This window comes from Orycteropus afer, unplaced genomic scaffold, assembly GCF_000298275.1.
Source record: "Orycteropus afer afer isolate SDZICR_OR568_19922 unplaced genomic scaffold, OryAfe1.0 scaffold00076, whole genome shotgun sequence".
NCBI lineage: Eukaryota > Metazoa > Chordata > Mammalia > Tubulidentata > Orycteropodidae > Orycteropus > Orycteropus afer.
Window position 1 is genome coordinate 1,116,548 of NW_006921663.1, and position 19,301 is coordinate 1,135,848.

The 19,301-nt window shown below is 36.0% G+C and overlaps 2 protein-coding genes across 2 annotated transcripts in view; one reads left to right on the forward strand and one right to left on the reverse strand.

Moving 5' to 3' along the window:
* UCP1 (uncoupling protein 1) overlaps positions 1-10,769 on the forward strand; it is a 14,332-nt gene extending 3,563 nt beyond the window's left edge. The window contains exons 3-6 of the mRNA XM_007941201.1: positions 3,062-3,262; positions 3,359-3,460; positions 8,824-9,004; positions 10,655-10,769. Of these exons, the coding sequence (XP_007939392.1) occupies positions 3,062-3,262; positions 3,359-3,460; positions 8,824-9,004; positions 10,655-10,769 (599 nt within the window). The remainder of the gene's footprint in view (positions 1-3,061; positions 3,263-3,358; positions 3,461-8,823; positions 9,005-10,654) is intronic.
* A 5,037-nt stretch (positions 10,770-15,806) lies between these two features.
* Positions 15,807-19,301, reverse strand: part of ELMOD2 (ELMO domain containing 2) — a 48,588-nt gene continuing 45,093 nt past the window's right edge. Inside the window, exon 8 of the mRNA XM_007941204.2 lies at positions 15,807-15,952. Within this exon, the coding sequence (XP_007939395.1) occupies positions 15,807-15,952 (146 nt within the window). The remainder of the gene's footprint in view (positions 15,953-19,301) is intronic.

Consider the following 19,301-nt stretch of genomic DNA (forward strand, 5'->3'; position numbering starts at 1 on the left):
TTCCTTCCAAGGAGTGGCTGGTGGGTTTGAACCACCAGCCTCCTGGTTAGCAGTCAAGTGCCTTAGCCACTATGCTACCAGAGCTCCCACTATTATTTAAACAAATATATAAATTCAAACTTATCCTCATAAAGACATTCAAAGTGAAGATAAAGTCTAGATGTTACTTGATCAATACTGCACTGTCATAATTATGTATGCAGCAAAAAGGAAATTTACAAAGGATGTAAAACTGCCCATTCAATGGCTTTCTTCCATTTGACTGCTATAAGCAATTTCTAGTGCTTTAGGCATAAGATTAATGTGATATATCATGGCGGTATTTTTTATGCTTACTCAATTCATTTAGTATTTATCACACTAGTGACCCCTCCTTGCCCAACCTTCCTTCTGAGGAGTGGCTGGTGGGTTTGAACCACCAGCCTTCTGGTTAGCAGTCAAATGCCTTAGGTACTACACTACCAGAGCTCCCTGTGTTAGACATACAGATAACAAATTCTCTTCAGGCAGGGACTTGTTTTCAGAGTATGGGGTTTGTTGGGAGAGGGACAAGACAACAGGTTGCTGTATGTTGTAAACACCAACATCGGGTGCAGTCGAGTAGATTCTAACTCATGATAACCCATGTGTATCACAGTAGTTTTTAATGGCTGATTTTTCAGAAGCAGATGGGCAGGCCTTTCTTCAGAGGTGCATCTAGGTGAACTCAAACCTTGAAAAATATTTAATCTAGCCATGGGGGCATGGTCATGGGAAACTTTCCTGAAACACTGATGTCCAAATTAGTTCTTGAAGGATGAGTAAGGGTAATCTAGTTGAAGTGGAAAGACAAGACCATCAAAATAGAGCAAAGACCATGTACAAACACACAGGCAGGAGTGGAGAAAGGACATAGTAGGGGGAGATGTTGGTGAGGAGAAAGCCAGAAGGGCAGGAAAGAGACAGCTCATAAAAGGCCTTGTAGGCCATGCTCAGGAAGTTGGATTTTATCCTTGAAGTGATGGAGAGTCACTGAAAACTTTAAGTAGAGGAGTAGCAGAAGCAAAATGACATTTTCAAAAGTTGTTTTGGTGGCAATACAGAAGATATATAGAAAAAGGATAGATTAAAAACTCAAACTCATTGCTGTCAAGTTGGATCTGACTCATAGCGACCCCTCCTTGGGTTTCTGAGGCAGTATCACTACAAAAGCAGATTGCCCAATCTTCCTTCTGAGGAGTGGCTGGTGGCTTTGAATCGCCAGCCTTCTCGTTAGTAGTCAAATGCCTTAGGCACTATGCTACTAGAGCTTCCAAGGGATAGATTAGAAGGTAAGAAGTGATCCAGGTATGACCTAAAGTAATAGCAATAGGCAATGAAAAGAGAGGTCAATCTGAATGATTTGGGAAGTATAATTGACTGAACGTGGTGAAGAACCATTAATAGTAAGGAGTAAGGAAAAAGTCGGAATAGATGATGACTTCCAGGTTTCTGAATAAAGATGTCATTCATTGAGTGAGGGAATACAGAAATCACCTTGGGGGTGGCAGACACAGGCAGAGTTTAAGAGAAAGGTCTGGACTAGATTCCAAGGATTTGCAGGAGGGAATATCAGTAAGGTCAAACAGAACAGAGAGATACAGAGTGAAAGAAGCCAAAGTGATCATTGGACCTAACAAATAGAAGCTCATGGGTTCCTTTAGCAAAAATATCCTTAAGGGAATGGGCCATGTGAAGTTAGGACAAAGTATAGAGCCAGGCTCCCAAAGAGCTTGACTGGGAAAGAAGAGGGAATTGGAAGGTGCCAAAAAGGTTGGAGACTGGAGGAAAGCATGAATATGTCAAGATAAGATTATGTGGGCCAAAAGTGGAGGCAATTATCATCATATGATCTTGACAACTGAAAAGATGGCTATCTATTCTATATTCAGCTCCTTGCAAACATGATGAGAAAACAGTAAAATCATAATACTAATGAAATGAATTGCTGTAATTTTATATACTGCCTATGTGCCAAAGTGCTTTTTTATATTTGTATAAATATTTATAAATTATTCCATAAAGTTAGATTATCCAAAGGTTACTCAAAAGCAGAAATGATAAAATCTGCCAAGGTAGTCACATAGGATATTCATTTTACCCTCCTCCTATCTCCTTCTTCCTGGCTTGTCTGCTCTACATGAAAAAGTCTCTACTATTTACTATGTGATCTTGTGCATCATCCAACTCCTCTGATACTCAGCTTCTCATCAGAAATGAGAACAATTTCTACCTCACAGCATTAGGTACAGGATATTAGGACAGGATATCATATACTAATTTATGAATTTACCCAGCAAGGATTATAATAGAAGTCAAACAATAAGATGCTATATAAACCAAAATAACAAACTCACTGCTGTCGAGTTGATTTGACTCCTAGTGACCCCTCTTTGGGGTTCCAAGACTGTATCTTTACAGAAGTAGATTGCCCAGTCTTCCTTCCGAAGTGTCTGGTGAGTTTGAAACGCCAGCCCTCTGATTAGCAGTCAAATGCCTTATGCACTATGCCACCAGAGCTCACAAAATGCTATATATAGTCCTTTAAAATGATTAATTTTAATCGTGAATAGTTCCAAGACTATTTGTAATTTTATTAAATATATGTTTGGGTAACAGAAGCCAATTTTCCCAAATTTCAAGTTAAAAAAAATCACTTTCTTAGCTTCTTTCTTATTTTTGTCCTCTTGGGAGTAGTCTGTCCACTTACGCTTTTCTTAAGACCACTAGGTTCAAGACTTGACATTATCATTGATAAGAATTATTGGTGTCAGGAGCCAGATCCCATTTGGGAAATATTGAAAAACAGAACTAAACAGAGCAAAGAACCAAACTACTGCTTAAATGGGTATTATGCATTTTTACCTTGAAAATCTTTTTATTTCTTTCAGTTTTGAAGTTTTCTACCTTTACTATGATCAATATGTGGACAGACCTTAGGGAAGTAGAAGAAATGTAGGGGTACTGAAACAGTAACCACTAAAAATTAGATCTTGATTTTTTTTTCCTTAGCATAATAAATATTTTTCCCCCTTTTTAATAGCACCAGCTAGTTTAGGAAGCAAGATCTCCGCTGGCTTAACAACTGGAGGAGTAGCAGTGTTTATTGGGCAACCCACAGAAGTTGTGAAGGTCAGACTTCAAGCACAGAGCCATCTGCATGGTCTCAAACCACGCTACACTGGGACTTACAATGCTTACAGAATTATAGCAACAACTGAAGGTTTGAGAGGTCTTTGGAAAGGTAACTAACTTCAAAGATTTTATAATCATTAAAATGCACAGTTCCAGTTAGTACTTTATCATATAAGGGAGTTATTAAATGTTTTCCTTTTTCCAGGGACTACTCCCAATCTGACAAGAAATGTCATCATCAATTGTACAGAGCTAGTAACATATGACCTAATGAAGGAGAGCCTTGTGAAAAACAACCTACTAGCAGGTAACTTCCTATTTTATATAACAAACAGGTCTGCACATTTATAATCTATCTTGGAGTTTCTCCAGCCACAGACTAAATCCTTCAACTTTAGTAGTTTTCTCTTTTATAAACAAATTAATTTTCAACACTAAATATATTCTGAAAAGCAGAAAAAAGAGCACAAACCTACTACAACAAAACTACCACAGCACTTTTACATCAGCATTATTCTCATTTTATATCAATATTTGGGACTTCTATTACAATCTTGTTCTTTGTTCAGCAGAATTTAGTAGGTGAGTCTATTGAGCACTGTATAGAACTTACATATAGAGCTTATATAAGGAGCTCAATGGTTTCATCCAAAAGGTAATACCATCGTATGTTGTTGTTATTTGCCCTCGAGTCAGACCCGACTCAAAGTGACCCCTCCTTGGGTTTCCAAGGCGGTATCACTACGAAGTAGATTGCCCAACCTTCCGAGGAATGGTTGGTGGGTTTGAACCACCAGCCGTCTGGTTAGCAGTCAAGGGCCTTAGGCACTACGCTACCAGAGCTCCTTATCACTGGGTAAGTCTCTAAAAATAATATTTTAATAGGTTCCAGAGACATTGAAATTCTCCTTAAGCAATGACTTTGGTTCAGGAAGAAGTGTTAAAAACCAAACCCATCAAGTCAGTCCCAACTCTCAGCGACCCTACAGAACAGAGTAGAAGTGCCCTCCTAGGGTTTCTAAGGTTATAAAGCTTCACAGAAGCAGAATGCCTCATCTTTGTCCCACAGAAGGGCTGATGGATTCAATCCACCAACCTGTTGGTTAGCAAGCCCAGTGCTTTAACCACAATGCCAACAGAGTTCCTAAAGAAATATTGAAAAAAAAAAAAACCTCACTGTCATCGAGTTGATTCTGACTCACAGCAACCCCCATTGGGTTTCCAAGGTGGTAAATCTTTATGAAAGTAGATTGCTCTTTCTTCCATGGAACAACTGGTGGGTTTGAACTGCCAACAGTTTGGTTACTAATCACATGCCTTAGGCACTGTGCTACGAGAGCTCCCTAATATAAATTATTATATATTTTAGGTCCCAGTGGCACAAAGAAACCTGACAGGTTATATTTTTGTAAGAGCATATAATCCACTAAGCCATATCCTATTTGCCGTCTTCTTCAAGTGCAAGATTTGTTGTTCTTGTGAGGTGCCACTGAGTCGGTTTCGACTCATAGTAACTGAAAAACAGAAAGAAACAATGCCCAGTCCTGCCCCACCCTCACAAACTTTGCTATGCTTGAGTGCTTGAGTCTCTGCAGCCACTGTATCAATCCATCTCATTGAGGGTCTTCCCCAGCAAAATATCCTTCTCCAGGGATTTGTCCTCCTGATAATAGGACCAAAGAATGAGAGATGAAGTCTGGCCACTCTGGCTTGTAAGGGGCATTCCTACTGCACTTCACCCAAGACTCACACACTGCTGCGAGTCGATTCGACTCATAGTGACCCCTCCTTGGATTTCTGAGGCAGTGTCTCTACAGAAGTAGATTGCCCAACCTTCCTTCTGAGGAGTGGCTGGTGAGTTTGTACCACCAGCCTTCTGGTTAGCAGTCAAATGCCTTAGGCACTACACCACCAGAGCTCCCAAGACAGATAAGTTCATTCTTCTGGCAGTTCATGATATATTAAATTTTCTTTATCAACACCATTAATTTGAAAGCATCAGTTCTTCAGTCTTCCTTATACATTGTCCAGCTTTTACATGCAATATGAGGGTACTGAAGACAATGGCTTGGGTCAGGCACACCTTAGTCTTCAAAATGACATCTTCACTCTTTAACATCTTAAAGAAGTCTTTTGCAGAAGATCTTCCCAATACTTTTTTTTTTTAATTTATTGACTGCTGCATTGATTGTGGATTCAAGTAAAATGAAATCCTTACAACTTCAATTTTTTCTCTATTTCTCATGATGTTGCTTATTGGACCAATGGTCAGAATTTTTGTTTTCTTTATGCATTGCACCTGTTTTTTTGAAACATCTCAATGGGCATTCTGTCAATTCCTGGAGCTTTGTTTTTCTCCAACTTCTTCAGTGCCACTTCAACTCCTTCAATACCATTGGTTTTTTATCATAAGCTACCACCTGGAATGGCTCAACATCGACCAATTCTTTTTGGTACAGTAACCCTTTGTATTCCTTCCATTTTCCTTTGATGCTTCCTGCATCATTCAATATTTTACCCACAGAATCCTCAATTATTACAACTCAAGGCTTGAATTTTTTTTTTCTTCAGTTCTTTCATCTTGAGAAATGCCAAATGTGTTCTTCCTTTTTGGTTTCTTAACTCCAGGCCTTTGCATTTTCATTGTATTTTACTACATCTTCTCAAGCCACCCTTTTGAAGTATTCAGCTCTTTTACTTCATCATTTTCTTCCATTCACTTTAGCTACTCTCGATTCAAGAGCAATTTCAGAGGCTCTTCTAACACTCGTTTTTGTTTTTTCTTCCTTTACTGCCTTTTTAATGACTTTTGTGCTTTCTTCATGTATGATCCCACAACTCATCTAGTCTTCAGTTATTGGTATTCAATGCATCAAATCTATTCTTCAGATGGTCTTTCAGTCCAGGAGTGATATTTGAAGGTCATATTTTGGCTCTCACAGACCTTCTTTTCTTCAGTTTCAACTTAAACTTGCACATGAGCAATTAATGGTCTGTTTCAGTCGTTCTCTGGCCTTTTTTGGACTGGTAATATTGACCTTCTCCATCATCTCTTAGCATAGATGTAGTTGATTTGATTCCTGTATATTCTATTTGGTGATGCCCATGTATAAACCAAATACAAAAAACAAACCAAACCCACTGTCATTAATTCTAACTCATAGCAACTTCAATTGAATGTCAAAGGCTGTAAATCTTTACGTAAATAGATTACCTCATCTTTTTTTCATGGAGCAACTGATAGGTTAGAACCACCAACTTTCTGGTTAGCAATACCACAAGAGCTCTTTGTCCATGTATACAGCTGCCATTTATGCTGCTGAAAAACTTATTTATAATGAATAAGTCATTTGTCTTGCAAAACTATCACGTGACCTCTGGCATCATTTCTATCACCAGAGAAATAGTTCCTATCAATGCTTCTTCTGTTTCCAACTTTTGTATTCCAATCACCAATAAATATCAATAAATGTTATTGTGTGTTTGGTCAATTTCAGATTGCAGAAGTTGGTAAAAATCTTCAATTTCAAGTTCACAAATCTTTGGCTTAGTGATCGGTGTATAAATTTGCACAATAGTAGTATTAACTGGTCTTCCTTGTTGCTGTTGTTGTTAGGTGCCATTGAGTCAGCTCTGAGTTATAGCCACCCTGCGTACAACAGAACAAAACACTGCCTGGTCATGTGCCATCTTCACAATCCCGGCTATACTTGAGCCCATCATTGCAGCCACTGTGTCAACCCATTTCACTGAGGGTCTTCCCCCTTTTAGCTGACCCTTTATGTTACCAAGTAACTTCTCCAGGGAATGGTCCCTTCTGAGAACATGTCCAAAATCATAGCGACCCCTCCTTGGGTTTCCGAGGAGGTATCACTACGGAAGTAGATAGCCCAACCTTCCTTCCGAGGAGTGGCTGGGGGGTTTGAGCTGGAAGCCTTCTAGTTAGCAGTCAAGTGCCTTAGGCACTATGCTACCAGAGCTCCTCATGAGCAAAATAGGTGAGATGAAGTCTGGCCATTCTTGCTTCCAAAAAGCATTCCAGCTGCACTTCTTCCAGGACAGATTTGTTCGTTCTTCTGGCAGCCCATGGTACTTCAGTCTTCTTTGCCAACACCACATCTCAAAAACATCAACTCTTCTTCTGTCTTCCTTATTCATTGTCCAGATTTCACATAAGGCAAATGAATATGCCATGGCTTGGGTTAGGTGCACCTTAGTCTTCAAAGTGACATCTTTGCCTTTCAACACTTTAAAGAGGTCTTTTGCAGCAGATTTGTCTAGTGCAATATAACTTCTGATTTCTTGAGTGCTGTTTCCATGGGTGTTCATTGTGGATCCAAGTAATATGAAATCTTTCACAACTTCTATCCTTTCTCCATTTATCATGATGCTGCTTATTGGTCCACTTGTGAGGATTTTTCTTTTATGTTGAGGTGTAATCTGCAGACTGTAGTCTTTAATCTTCATCAGTAAGTGCTTCAAGTCATCTTCGCTATCAGCAAGTAAGGTTGTATCATCTACTTATCATTAACAAATGACTCTTCCTCCAATCCTGATGCTGCATTCTTCTTCATATTGTTTAGCTTCTTGGATTATTTGCTCAGTGTGCAGATTGAATAAGTATGATGAAAGGATACAACCCTGACACACTCCCTTCCTGATTTTAAACTATACCACATCCCCTTGTTCTAACTAAACGACAGCCTCCTGGTCTATGTACAGGTTCCTCAAGAGCACAATGAAGTGTTCTGGAATTCCCACTCTTCTCAGCGTTATCCATAATGTGTTATGATCCATAGAGTTGAATGGTTTTGCATAGTCAATAGAACACAAGTAGACATCTTTCTGGTATTTTTTGCTTTCAGCCAAGATCCATCTGGTTATCAGCAAGGATATCCTTCGTTCTACACTCTCAGTCTCCCTTATAGGCATATGGGTGTTATCCTATCACTGACAGCATTGTACTTCAAGATAGATCTTGAAACATTCTTTTTGATGATGAATGTGATACCATTCCTCTTCAATTTGTCATTTCCAGCATAGGAGATATAGATGATTGTCAGAAATAAAACGGCCTATACCAGTCCATTTCAGCTCATTAATGCCTAGGATATCGATCTTCATGTGTTCCATTTCCAATTATTAATCACTGTTTACAGCTGTTTCTTTTTGTGTTGTGCCATATCAGCAAATGAAGGTCCAGAAAGCTTTACTCCATCTATATCATTAAAGTTGACTCTACTTTGAGGAGGCAGCTTCTCCCCAGTTGTATTTTGAGTGCTTTTCAACCTGAGGGCCTCATTTTCTGGCAATATACAGATGACGTTTCATTGCTATTCATAAGGTTTTCAGTGGCCAATTTTTTAGAGGTGGATCTGGCCATGCCCTTCTTCCTCATCTGCCTTAGTCTGAAACCCTGCTGAAAAGTGCCCATGGATGACCCTGCTGTTAATTGAAGTATCAGTGGCATAGCTTCCAGCATCACAGCAACACACGTTACCACAGTAAGACAAATGGACAGACGAGTGGTAGCAAGTACAAGTATAACCTTTATTTATGTCTATGTTGACATCCTGTTATGAATAAACTGGATTTCAAGGGTTTGACAAATAACTGAAAATTTATAAGCTCTCTCACCTGATGCTGCCCTGTTGCATTAATCCATTTTAGATGATGTGCCCTGCCACTTATTGTCTGCTCTTATTGCTGGATTTTGCACAACGATTCTGGCCTCTCCAGTGGATGTGGTGAAAACCAGATTTATAAATTCTCCACCAGGACACTACACAAGTATACCCAACTGTGCAGTGGCTATGTTCACCAAAGAAGGACTGCCAGCTTTTTTCAAAGGGTAGGATATGATCTTTATAATGTATCCGTGTACCTTGGCACACTGTTTTATCTAACCAACTAATATTTATCTTACCAACATTAGTATATGCAGCATACTTAGTATCTACTTTTCCTTGACACAGATTTCTCCAACCCATCAATTCCACCATGCCAGAAAATAATAAAGTATGGTTGGATAGTTTTCTCAACCTTGATCAGAGGCTCATTCAAAATCAATGATCTCTTGCCTTGTCCCAACCTAGTTGAAATGTGGACTATAATCTGCCTTCTCTGGACAAGAGAGCTAAAGAGGAGGGAAAGCATAATAGAGGATTATGAGAAAACAGTATTCGATTTTCACTGTTTTATTTAATATACTATTTCAAATTATATTAAAGCAGGCAAAAATCATTTCCACTGATCTAGAAAAATGATACAGAAAATGCTGTTTGGGTAATTATACTCTTGCAGAAAATAGTTCTGTGCAGTAGATCATATTTTCCCCATAAAAACATTATTAGAAACTACTTTCCTAAGAAAGAATAGCATGAATTTATGATATACTGAACAAAGATCACACTAAAGAATATGTAAAAGAATTTAAAGAATTCATAATTCTTTAAAATTATAAAACAATGCCTTAAACTTTAAAAAAGAGACATAAAAGCACATACATATTACACAAAAGATTTCAGTTCACCATGATCTCTTACCATACACTAATACAAATTAAGTATATTATAAAATTAACCTAAAATGGATACACTAATTATTAATAATTAACCATGTAATGATAATTTTCTTTGGGGGATGATTTTTGTAGGTTAGGTATCATAAACAATGATCCAATGACATTTTAATTGATGACATCTTTACCTGGGGTATTTCATTTTGGCAAACAGACATTCCCAATCAATAATATGGTCTGCAGTTTGTCAGAATTCTAGAAAACAAACAAAATAACACATATACCTTTGACAATCTAAGGGTAAGAACTGCCTTTGAGTTGATTCTGACTCATAGCAACCCCTCCTTGGGTTTCCAAGGTGGTTTCTCTATGGCGGTAGATTGCCCAGTCTTCCTTCCAAGGAGTGGCTGGTGGGTTTGAACTGCCAGGCTTCTGTTAGCAGTCATGCCTTAGGTACTACGCTACCAGAACTCCTTGCCATAACATAGACAGAACTAATTTCTTGACGCTGAGCTGGCATCAACTCAACGGCAACTGGTAAACTGGTAATTTCTTGACTATCAAATTGGGTTCATTTATTCATCATTTCTTTGATTTCTCCTTTTGAATTTCTAATGGTTTCCTCCTACCTCTTGTTCAGAAAGCAAAACAAAACAAAACTTCCCCCTCCCCCAGAAAAACAAACCAAAAAACTTGAAGAGTTAGGGAAAAGAACCAAGTCAGAGAGGAGGAGCCAGGTTTCATCTGGTGGGTATGAAAAGGATGTTTTTGGACTTGTATAGGTATAATCATCAGGGTTTTGTTGTTTTCAAAGAGTACAGGTCATCTAGAGAACACTGTATTTTAGGCAGTGGACTGAAAAATGAAGATACTTTTAAGCATTTTCATGTGAGAACAGTGGCAAAATGAGAAGCATCAACTACTACAATAACTTTGAGAATGTCAAACAAACTAATTGAATGGTGGCATGCACTTTTCTAGGTTTGTACCTTCCTTCTTGCGACTGGGATCCTGGAATGTCATTATGTTTGTGTGCTTTGAACAGCTGAAACAAGAATTGATGAAGTCAAGGCAGACTATGGACTGTGCCACATAATTAGCCTCAGGAAATAAATGTAACAATACTAGTGGGAATCTTTGCTGCCTGGTTAATAGTAATAACAAGTTCTTTTCATTTCCCCCAAAAAGATAAAAAGAATTCTAGTAGAATTAAAGAGTTTGGTAATTTTTTTTTTTTTTAAAAAAGCAAAATTATATCTATTTGTGTAACTTTTATACTCCACATCTTAAGAAGGTGAAAATAAAACATTCAGCGTTCAACCTGACAAATATAATGTCCAGATAAGTTACAGCATTTGACCGACTTTTTGTTTAACTTCATGACTGAAGAACTAACTATGACTCAAGCTAGCAGAAAAGGAAAACTCAGTGAAATGCATTTTATATTTATAAATACCTAACAAAGAAAAGTTATCAAAGAAGTATTACTTTCTTTTTATTTATTAACCACAGTTGTCAGTTAATATATTCAATAAAATACCGCTAATACCATTTAAAAGTTTGTCATTTTGGATCCATTCCCAGATATGAGTGGAAGTTCACCTAGAACACAAAATTGCCAAAGTGCAAGTGAAAGTCTTTACAATTAATAGATATAAACTTCATTTGAAAGGTTTGGAATTTTTAATTTTCAGAATCCATATTTTATGGAACCTATGACAATTTCTGGGAGCTCTGATGGCATAGTGCCTAGGCATTTGACTGCTAACCAGAAGGTTGGCAGTTCAAACCCATCAGCCACTCCTTGGAAGGAAGATTGGGCAATCTACTTCTGTAGTGGTACCACCTCAGAAACCAAAGGAGGGTCGCTATGAGTTGGATCTGACTCAACGGCAGTGAGTTTTTTGAGTTTTATGGTAGTGTATATTGGTAAACTACATTGTAAAGCAGTTTGGTATTACCCAGTAAACCCAAACTTGTGCATACCCCACAGGTTTTTCTTTCTAGCATTGCTTATAAAAGCAAAACATTATAAATTAACTAAATGTAGAAAAGTGTTGGATATATATACATGCTTAAACAGACACATACATATTGAAACACTTCAAAACTGTAGAAATACAGAATAAGAAGCTATATATTACATGAAAATAGCTTCAAGATACATTGTTGATGTTAAGAGGAAAAAAAATGCAGCTCAGTATTAATTATTCCTATCAGGAACTCTAGTGGCATAGTGCCTAAGGCATTTGACTGTTAACCAGAAGGCTGGCAATTCAAACCCACCAGCCACTCCTCAGAAGGAAGACTGGGCAATCTACTTCCGTAGAGATACCACCTCAGAAACCCAAGAAAGGGTTGCTAATGAGTTGGAATTGACTCAATAGCAATGAGTTTGTTTTTTATTATTATTATTTTTATTTTTGTTTTTGTAAAAGCAAGGGCGGTGTAGATAATATTTCTGGTGGCTTCTTTTAAAATGAAGCAAGTTTCTGTCTCAGGAACAACTTTTCTCATTCAGTAACATCTTAAATATGTACATAAAAGTCACAAAAAATGGACATTTTTTTCTTTATATTTTGATTTACTCTATAGCAACACGATTAGAGATTAAACAAGAAAATCAGTGTGTTTCATGAACATAAATGACTTGAGTAAAGGATAGAGAGGATGGGAAGACACAGAAAGGCAACAACAATTTCAACATATATTTTATTTGCTCATTTAAGTTTCCAAACAAAAGGACATCACATTTTACACTATTGCTTTTACATAAGAAGTCAACTGTCTTAGTCAAAGTAGACAGAAATCAGTTTAAGCTGCCAATAGGCATTTTTTCCCCCAGGGAAAGCTACTGCATAAAGCTTCTGAATACTTTGTTTAACAGAAATGCAGAGTTGGCCTATGATAATGTAGTAGTTGTGTCTTACCTGTACCTTTTTAATTTTAATCATCAAAAGATGAAGCCAGGAAACAAAAAGTTCAAGCCATGATTTGTCTTAGATTTTAGCATTCCATTATTTGCCATTTAAAAACTGTGTGGAGAGATTTGTAAATATAAAAATGGAAACTAAGCATCCCCAGACTTGTTTATAGAGACATGGGTGGAGCATTTATCCTGAGAAAATAGCTGCTGGCCCCCAACAATAATTTCAAGAAAGATCATAAACATCATTGCCCTCCAAGCCAAACTTCCTCTCTTCTATGCCACGGTAACAGTTTTGCTCTGACAAAAGAGTCCACTTTTCACACTCATGTAACGCCTGTCCATTAAGAAAATCTTTCACCAAGTCCTATTTATTTCACTGTCTGCTCTCAAAGGGAAGAAGAAGAACATGAACAGTTATGAACAATGGAATAAATACAAAGAATATGTATATTTCCACATAGAAAAATACATACAAATCCAAGTAGCTCTTAAAATAGAGAAAAATCAGGACGGGCATTGTGAAGAAAAAGATTCTGTTTTCCAATGTAAATGGTGTGAGTAAGACACTGATGAAGTTGTAACACCATTTTTATATGCAAAAAGAGGTTGGTTTAGGTTCAATTGACACCCCCAATTTCCCCCATTTCTTTAAAGATTGTCCTTCAGAACATATCTGAACTATAAAACCTTTATAATGACATATTTAGACTATGCTTATCATCAGCAAACTCTCTCTGACCTACCATATAAAAAAAATTCATTTCAACATTGAATCACTTTTTGATGGTAAAATAAACACATAAATTTCCTGCTACTACAATGTCATAATATTCTAACACTACTTTGGTATTTTATTTATTATTACAGAAAAAGATAAGATTCTAAGTATAAATTTTAAGACTACATAAAATTCTAACATACATATGTTGAAAGCAAAGGAAAGTAGGAAGACAAACACAGTTACTGTATTTTTCTTTTCAGTTAAGTCATTGTCACATACAAAGCAGAAGGCTCATTTCACATTCTAATTCACAACTGGTGACATTTAGCTTGGCTTCCAGATTATCAAATTTGAGAATTTATTGGCAGCTTTTAGACCAATTCACTACAGAACTATCTGAAATGCTTGCTTAATTATTTTAAGTGAAAACAGAGCCTTATCTATAATTACAAATGGAGGTGGAGTTAAAGAACATATTATTAAGCAAACTTTATAATGATGGTTTCTTGACATTAAAAGACATTAAGGTTTTCTTTTTCTCCCTAAAAGGGGAAAAATTTAAATACTTAAAAGTTTCCCCTTCCATACTCCAATCACTTTTGTTAGGTACACTGACAAAGGGTTAAATCAGTTCAAGATCTAAGCTGTTGAAAGATTAAAATATAATTATTTTCAACACAAAAATGAAAAGACTAACAAAAATTGCTTTCCATGTAATGGTTAGCACCCCGATATAATGAACTTTAATGGTTAACACCTGATCCTTGTCAGATTTTGTTACACATCATAGAACTCTAGCTGGACAATAACACATGAAAACATTACTAAAAAAACTATTAAGATACTGTCAAGGTTGAAAAGCTCCTTCAAGAAACCACTACCATTGTAATAACAAAATGAATGCAATTTTAAAAAGTTTTATCTTGTTTAAAAAATAATTGTCTTAATGCATATACTTTTAATATATGTGCTCTCCAGTGTTGCCCTGGTATTTTCCAATTGGGTATTTCTTACCACGCTTCTCTTCTCTTAGCAAGCATTAAGAGAGAGGCCTGTCACTCTTCCCTGTAGCAAGTGTTAAGAGAGAGGTTTGTCAATGAACATGAAAGTCTCAAGTGTCATGTAACAGCCAGTCCTTAAACACTTCATATATACAATGTTAAAAGGTGTGGCAAATATCATGATGTTTTAGATTACATTTTGTTTTTAATGGGTTGGTTTCTGAAGGGTTGAAGGAAAATTTACTAATCAGATGAACTTCTCTAACTTCAGACTCTCAGCTTCTTTGCTGAGTACAAATGTCTAAAACACACTTCCTCATTAGATTCTCATCACTATATACAATCCTTGACAGCATTTGCTGTCCTCCTGAGATTTCAGGAGAATAAAGCTATACAAAATGCACAGTCATTATCTCCTCAGGCTACTTTAGAATCCTACAGACTGTTAACTCAAAGAATATCCTTGAAGTCCATACAACATTATCTAGAAAGACCATGGAGTCAAAGTAAAGAAAATCAAGAGTTAACAGTCAGTCAAATAAACCAATGATGCTTAACTGAGATTTTAAAAAAGCTTTAAGTTTTCCTCTTATTTAAGTTTCAAGAACAGCTTTACTGAAATAGAAACTGTCTTCCAAGTACAGTCAAGATTTTCTTAGCAAATATATCTCATTTCAAAAATACAGATAGGTGAAGAGCTTCATAGAAGGTCCTCAGACCACGCATTAACTAAGGTTTATTCTACCATTGAAAAACATCAAATACTAAAGATGAGACAATGCCTTTAAGCTTCAAAATAACACTGTAATACTTTACAGTATGGTCCTTTTTCCAAAAAAATAGTTGCCAATATTGTCATTTTTTTTCATTATTTTTTATGCCCAATAATCAAGGAGAACCAAAAAGGAGGGCATTGTTCTTAATCCTCTCTGATGTATCTATGCTTTTACTGCTACTAATGAAGCAACATGAGACATGTGACTGAGATGCAAAGACAATCATAAAGAACTACTTTTGCTGTTAATTGACTTAGAAATTAAAATAAGATGCAGAAAATACTCCATTTCCCAACTAAAAAAACAAAAATAACCCCACTAACCTTAAAGGGCCTTCAAAAAATGCCAACTTGCTAGCTACGAAACATAAAAATGAAAACAAAGTTGTCCACATTTTAATCAGTTGATTAAAATACAAATACCTGATTTATACTTTCCATGAAATGCGCTAAGTCCCAAATTCCAAACTGTAGTTCACATGAGTCTACAGAGGGGATCTTTGGAAGGGGAAGGTACCTTTGGAGGACAGTGTATAAGCAACTGTAAACATACACTGATTGTCCACTAGCTTTTGTAAATAGAATTTCTGAAACATTTGTTAAGAAATTATATATAAGGAGTGTAACTGGTCAGATAATTTTTATTACAACATATAAATTCTACTGGGAGTGCAAAACGTGGTAGAAATAGAAATACTGTAGATGATTTATATTTTTAAAGTAAGTGCTACATTAGAGTCTAGTAAAAGTCTTTTAATCTTTTCATGAAACTTCTCTCTATACACGTTGAAATACATTATGCTTTCTGGCTCTTCTTCAAACCAAAACTTGTCAAATTCATAGACAAGATAACCTGCAGTTAAAGAAAAATAAGACATAAGTATTCCATATAAATACTCCATGTTGTTGTTGCTATGTGTCGTCAAGTCAGACCCAACTCATAAAGACCCCTTCTTAGGATTCCAAGGCAGTATCACTACGGAAGTAGATTGCCCAAGCTTCCTTCTGAGAAGTGGCTGGTGGGTTTGAACCGCCAGCCTTCTGGTTAGCAGTCAAGTGCCAAAAACAATCTTGAATCACTAGAAATCTGATTCTCTTTATGAGGAACATTTTTGTATTTTATACAATATGAAATACAGCAGCAATTTTATATTTAATATACATTTGCTATTTTTCTCAAAAATCAACAACAAAATCCTTGAAAACATAAGTAATGTGGGTAGGACTTTCAAAAGATTCCTTCAGAACAGAAAAAAAAAAACCCTAAAAATTCCCAAAACACAGACCACTGAAATACAAAAATGAAGGTCAAAAAAATGTTAGACAAGGATAAAGTAAAAAAAAAAAAACTATTTTTAACTGATTTCTGAATGTAATTGTTATTTCCGTGTTTTCAATGCACTGTTAGCATCTTCTCTTTTTGAAAAGAATACATGAGCTGCACATAGGAATTAAGGAACCTGGATGACACAAGCAGTTTATGATCAACTCTTAACCTAAAGGTCAGTGGTTCAAACCCACTTAGTGGCTCTGCAGAAGAAACATTTGATGAACTACTAGCATAAAGATTACAGTCAAGAAAACCCTATGGAGCAGTTTTACTCTGTAATACATGGGGTTGCATGAGTTGGGGGTTGACCGACAGCTAACAACAACAATGTAGGCATAAGTTTTTCAATATTCTCATTGTAGTAATCACATTAACCTCAAAAATTAAAACTATTTTATGAAAATAAATACGTTACAAGATTGTTTATAACAAAAAATTAAATTAAAAACCATCCCTAAATCCTATTTTTGTATTCAACTAGATGCATTTATTTAATTATTTAACACTTATGAAGCGTTCATTATGTGCTTATTTACTCTTATATCAAACTTGTGATGCAGGTACTAGGTTATTCTCATTTTAATGAAAAGGAAACAGAGGCAACCAACTCACTCCCACTGCCACTGATTATATCCCAACTCAAAGCAACCATAGAGGATAGAGAACTGCCCTAATAAGGTTCCCAAGATTGTAAATCTGTATGGAAGCAGACTGCCTCATCCTTCTCCTGTGGAATGGCTGGTAGGTTCAAACTGCCAACCTTTTGGATAGCTGCCAAATGCTTTAACCACTATACCACTAAAGCTCCTAAACAGAGGCACAAAGAAGTTAAATTACTTGCTGAAATTAAACAGTTCCCAAGTAGACTTTGTTTACTACAAACTAGACTCTGTTTCCCCTAGAATTATTTCATCTCCTCCTGAAAGCCTTTTCAAGAAAGGACAGAAGTGACTTAGTTAAGGATAAACAGGAAAAAAAAGAAAAGCCAAAGCCTTTACATAAAATTGTGGCTAAACTATCTAAATTGCCTAGTATGCAAAACTGGAAATTCCATTTTTAAAACACATAGATCATAAAACGAATTTAAGTAGTTAAGAACCATCACATTTCAACTTTGAAATATCACTTCTTAAGAGATTAGTTTAAGAAAAATTTCAGATGAATCTCTTGATATATGATAAAACCTATTTTTGTCTAACAGGATACATGAGAAAATCAAAGAATGAGGCTTCCAGAGGAATGCCATCTGCTTCTTGTTCCCAAAAGATTAGAAGAATTGTAATCTTATAATTAATTTTAAATACTATTTTTTTAATTTTCATTTCATTCAAAATTTATTTTGTGTGTACAATACACAGGGATGGTAGTATATGTATAGAAAATATATATATACAAAATTGAGTCTATGTTGTCTCCCTCCCTCTCAATATGCTGATAGTATAGAGATTCATGTTCTGGGTAGTAGGAAAAGTCTGATAACTATTTAAATTTTATGGCATACCATTTGTTTTAGGGTTTGAGTTATTAGGTTTGAGCTATTTAACATCCATTCAAGTCCTTTAAAATTGCTTTTTCGTTATTGTCAGGTAATACAGCCCATTCAAACGACTATATGGGCCTGAAGCAAACTGCTCAAGTGTTTTGTACCAGAAACTTCTTGCTTCAGAGTGAGGATGTTGGTCTATAATGTAAATAGGTATCAGAAGAAAGACTAACTCAACCTGCAATAGCAAAGTTGCTTTAATGAAACATCAGGAAACTACAGTAGATGATACCAAAATTCTAGGAAGCTGGCAGTGCTATTCTTGCCATAAGACTACTGAAGGACTAGACTGAGCTGCTCCTACAGTTAGCAAGGTACTGGATAATTAGTCATCAAAAAGGTCTATCAAAAAGACAGAAGCAAAGTCAGAGGAGTTGGGCACAAGAAAAAACAAGATAATGTTTCAAGAAGAAAGGGATGGTCATTTATACCTAATGCTGCTAAAAACAGTCAAATAACACAAAGATTACAAAGTAAATATTGGATTTCATTAACAAGAAAAGTTGCTGTTTTTAAGAAAATCAGTTTCACCAGAGTAGGGAAGAAAGAAACTAAACTTGAGATAGATAAAAATTGATGATGAAGAAATGAAAACAGTACTCTTTAAAAAGTTTAATGACTATGATAGACCATATATTAAGCCATAAAGCAAGGCTTAATAAATTTAAAAACATCGTAATACTGCTAAGCATCTTCTCAGAGCATAATGCTATTAAATTAGAAATCAACAATAGGAAGATCAACAGGAAAAGAGTAATAAACACATGGAAACTGAACAACACCCACCTTGACAAAGACTGGGTAAGAGAAGAAATCAAAATTGAAATTTGAAAATTCCTTGAGTCAAACAAGAATGAAAACACAACATACAAAAATCTTTGGGACACAGCAAAAGCAATGATCAGAGGCCAATTTACAGAAATAAATGCACACATCAAAAAGGAAAAAAGAGGCAAAATCAACACTTTAAACCAGTATCTCCAACAATTAGAGAAAGAACAGCAAGAAAAGCCTACAGTCACCTGAAGAAAGGAAATAATCAAGATCTGAGCAGAAATCAATGAAACAGAAAATAGAAGGGCTATAGAAAAAATCAGTAAGACCAGAACTTGGTTTTTTGAAAAGATCAATAAAATTGACAAACCACTGGCAAATTTAACAAAGGGAAAAGAGGGAGAGAATACAAATAACACAAATAAGAAATGAAATGGGTGACATCACAACAGAACCAACTGAAATAAAAAGGATAGTATCAGGATACTATGAAGAACTGTACTCCAACAAATTTGAAAATCTGGAGGAAATGGACAGTTTTCTAGAAATACTCCA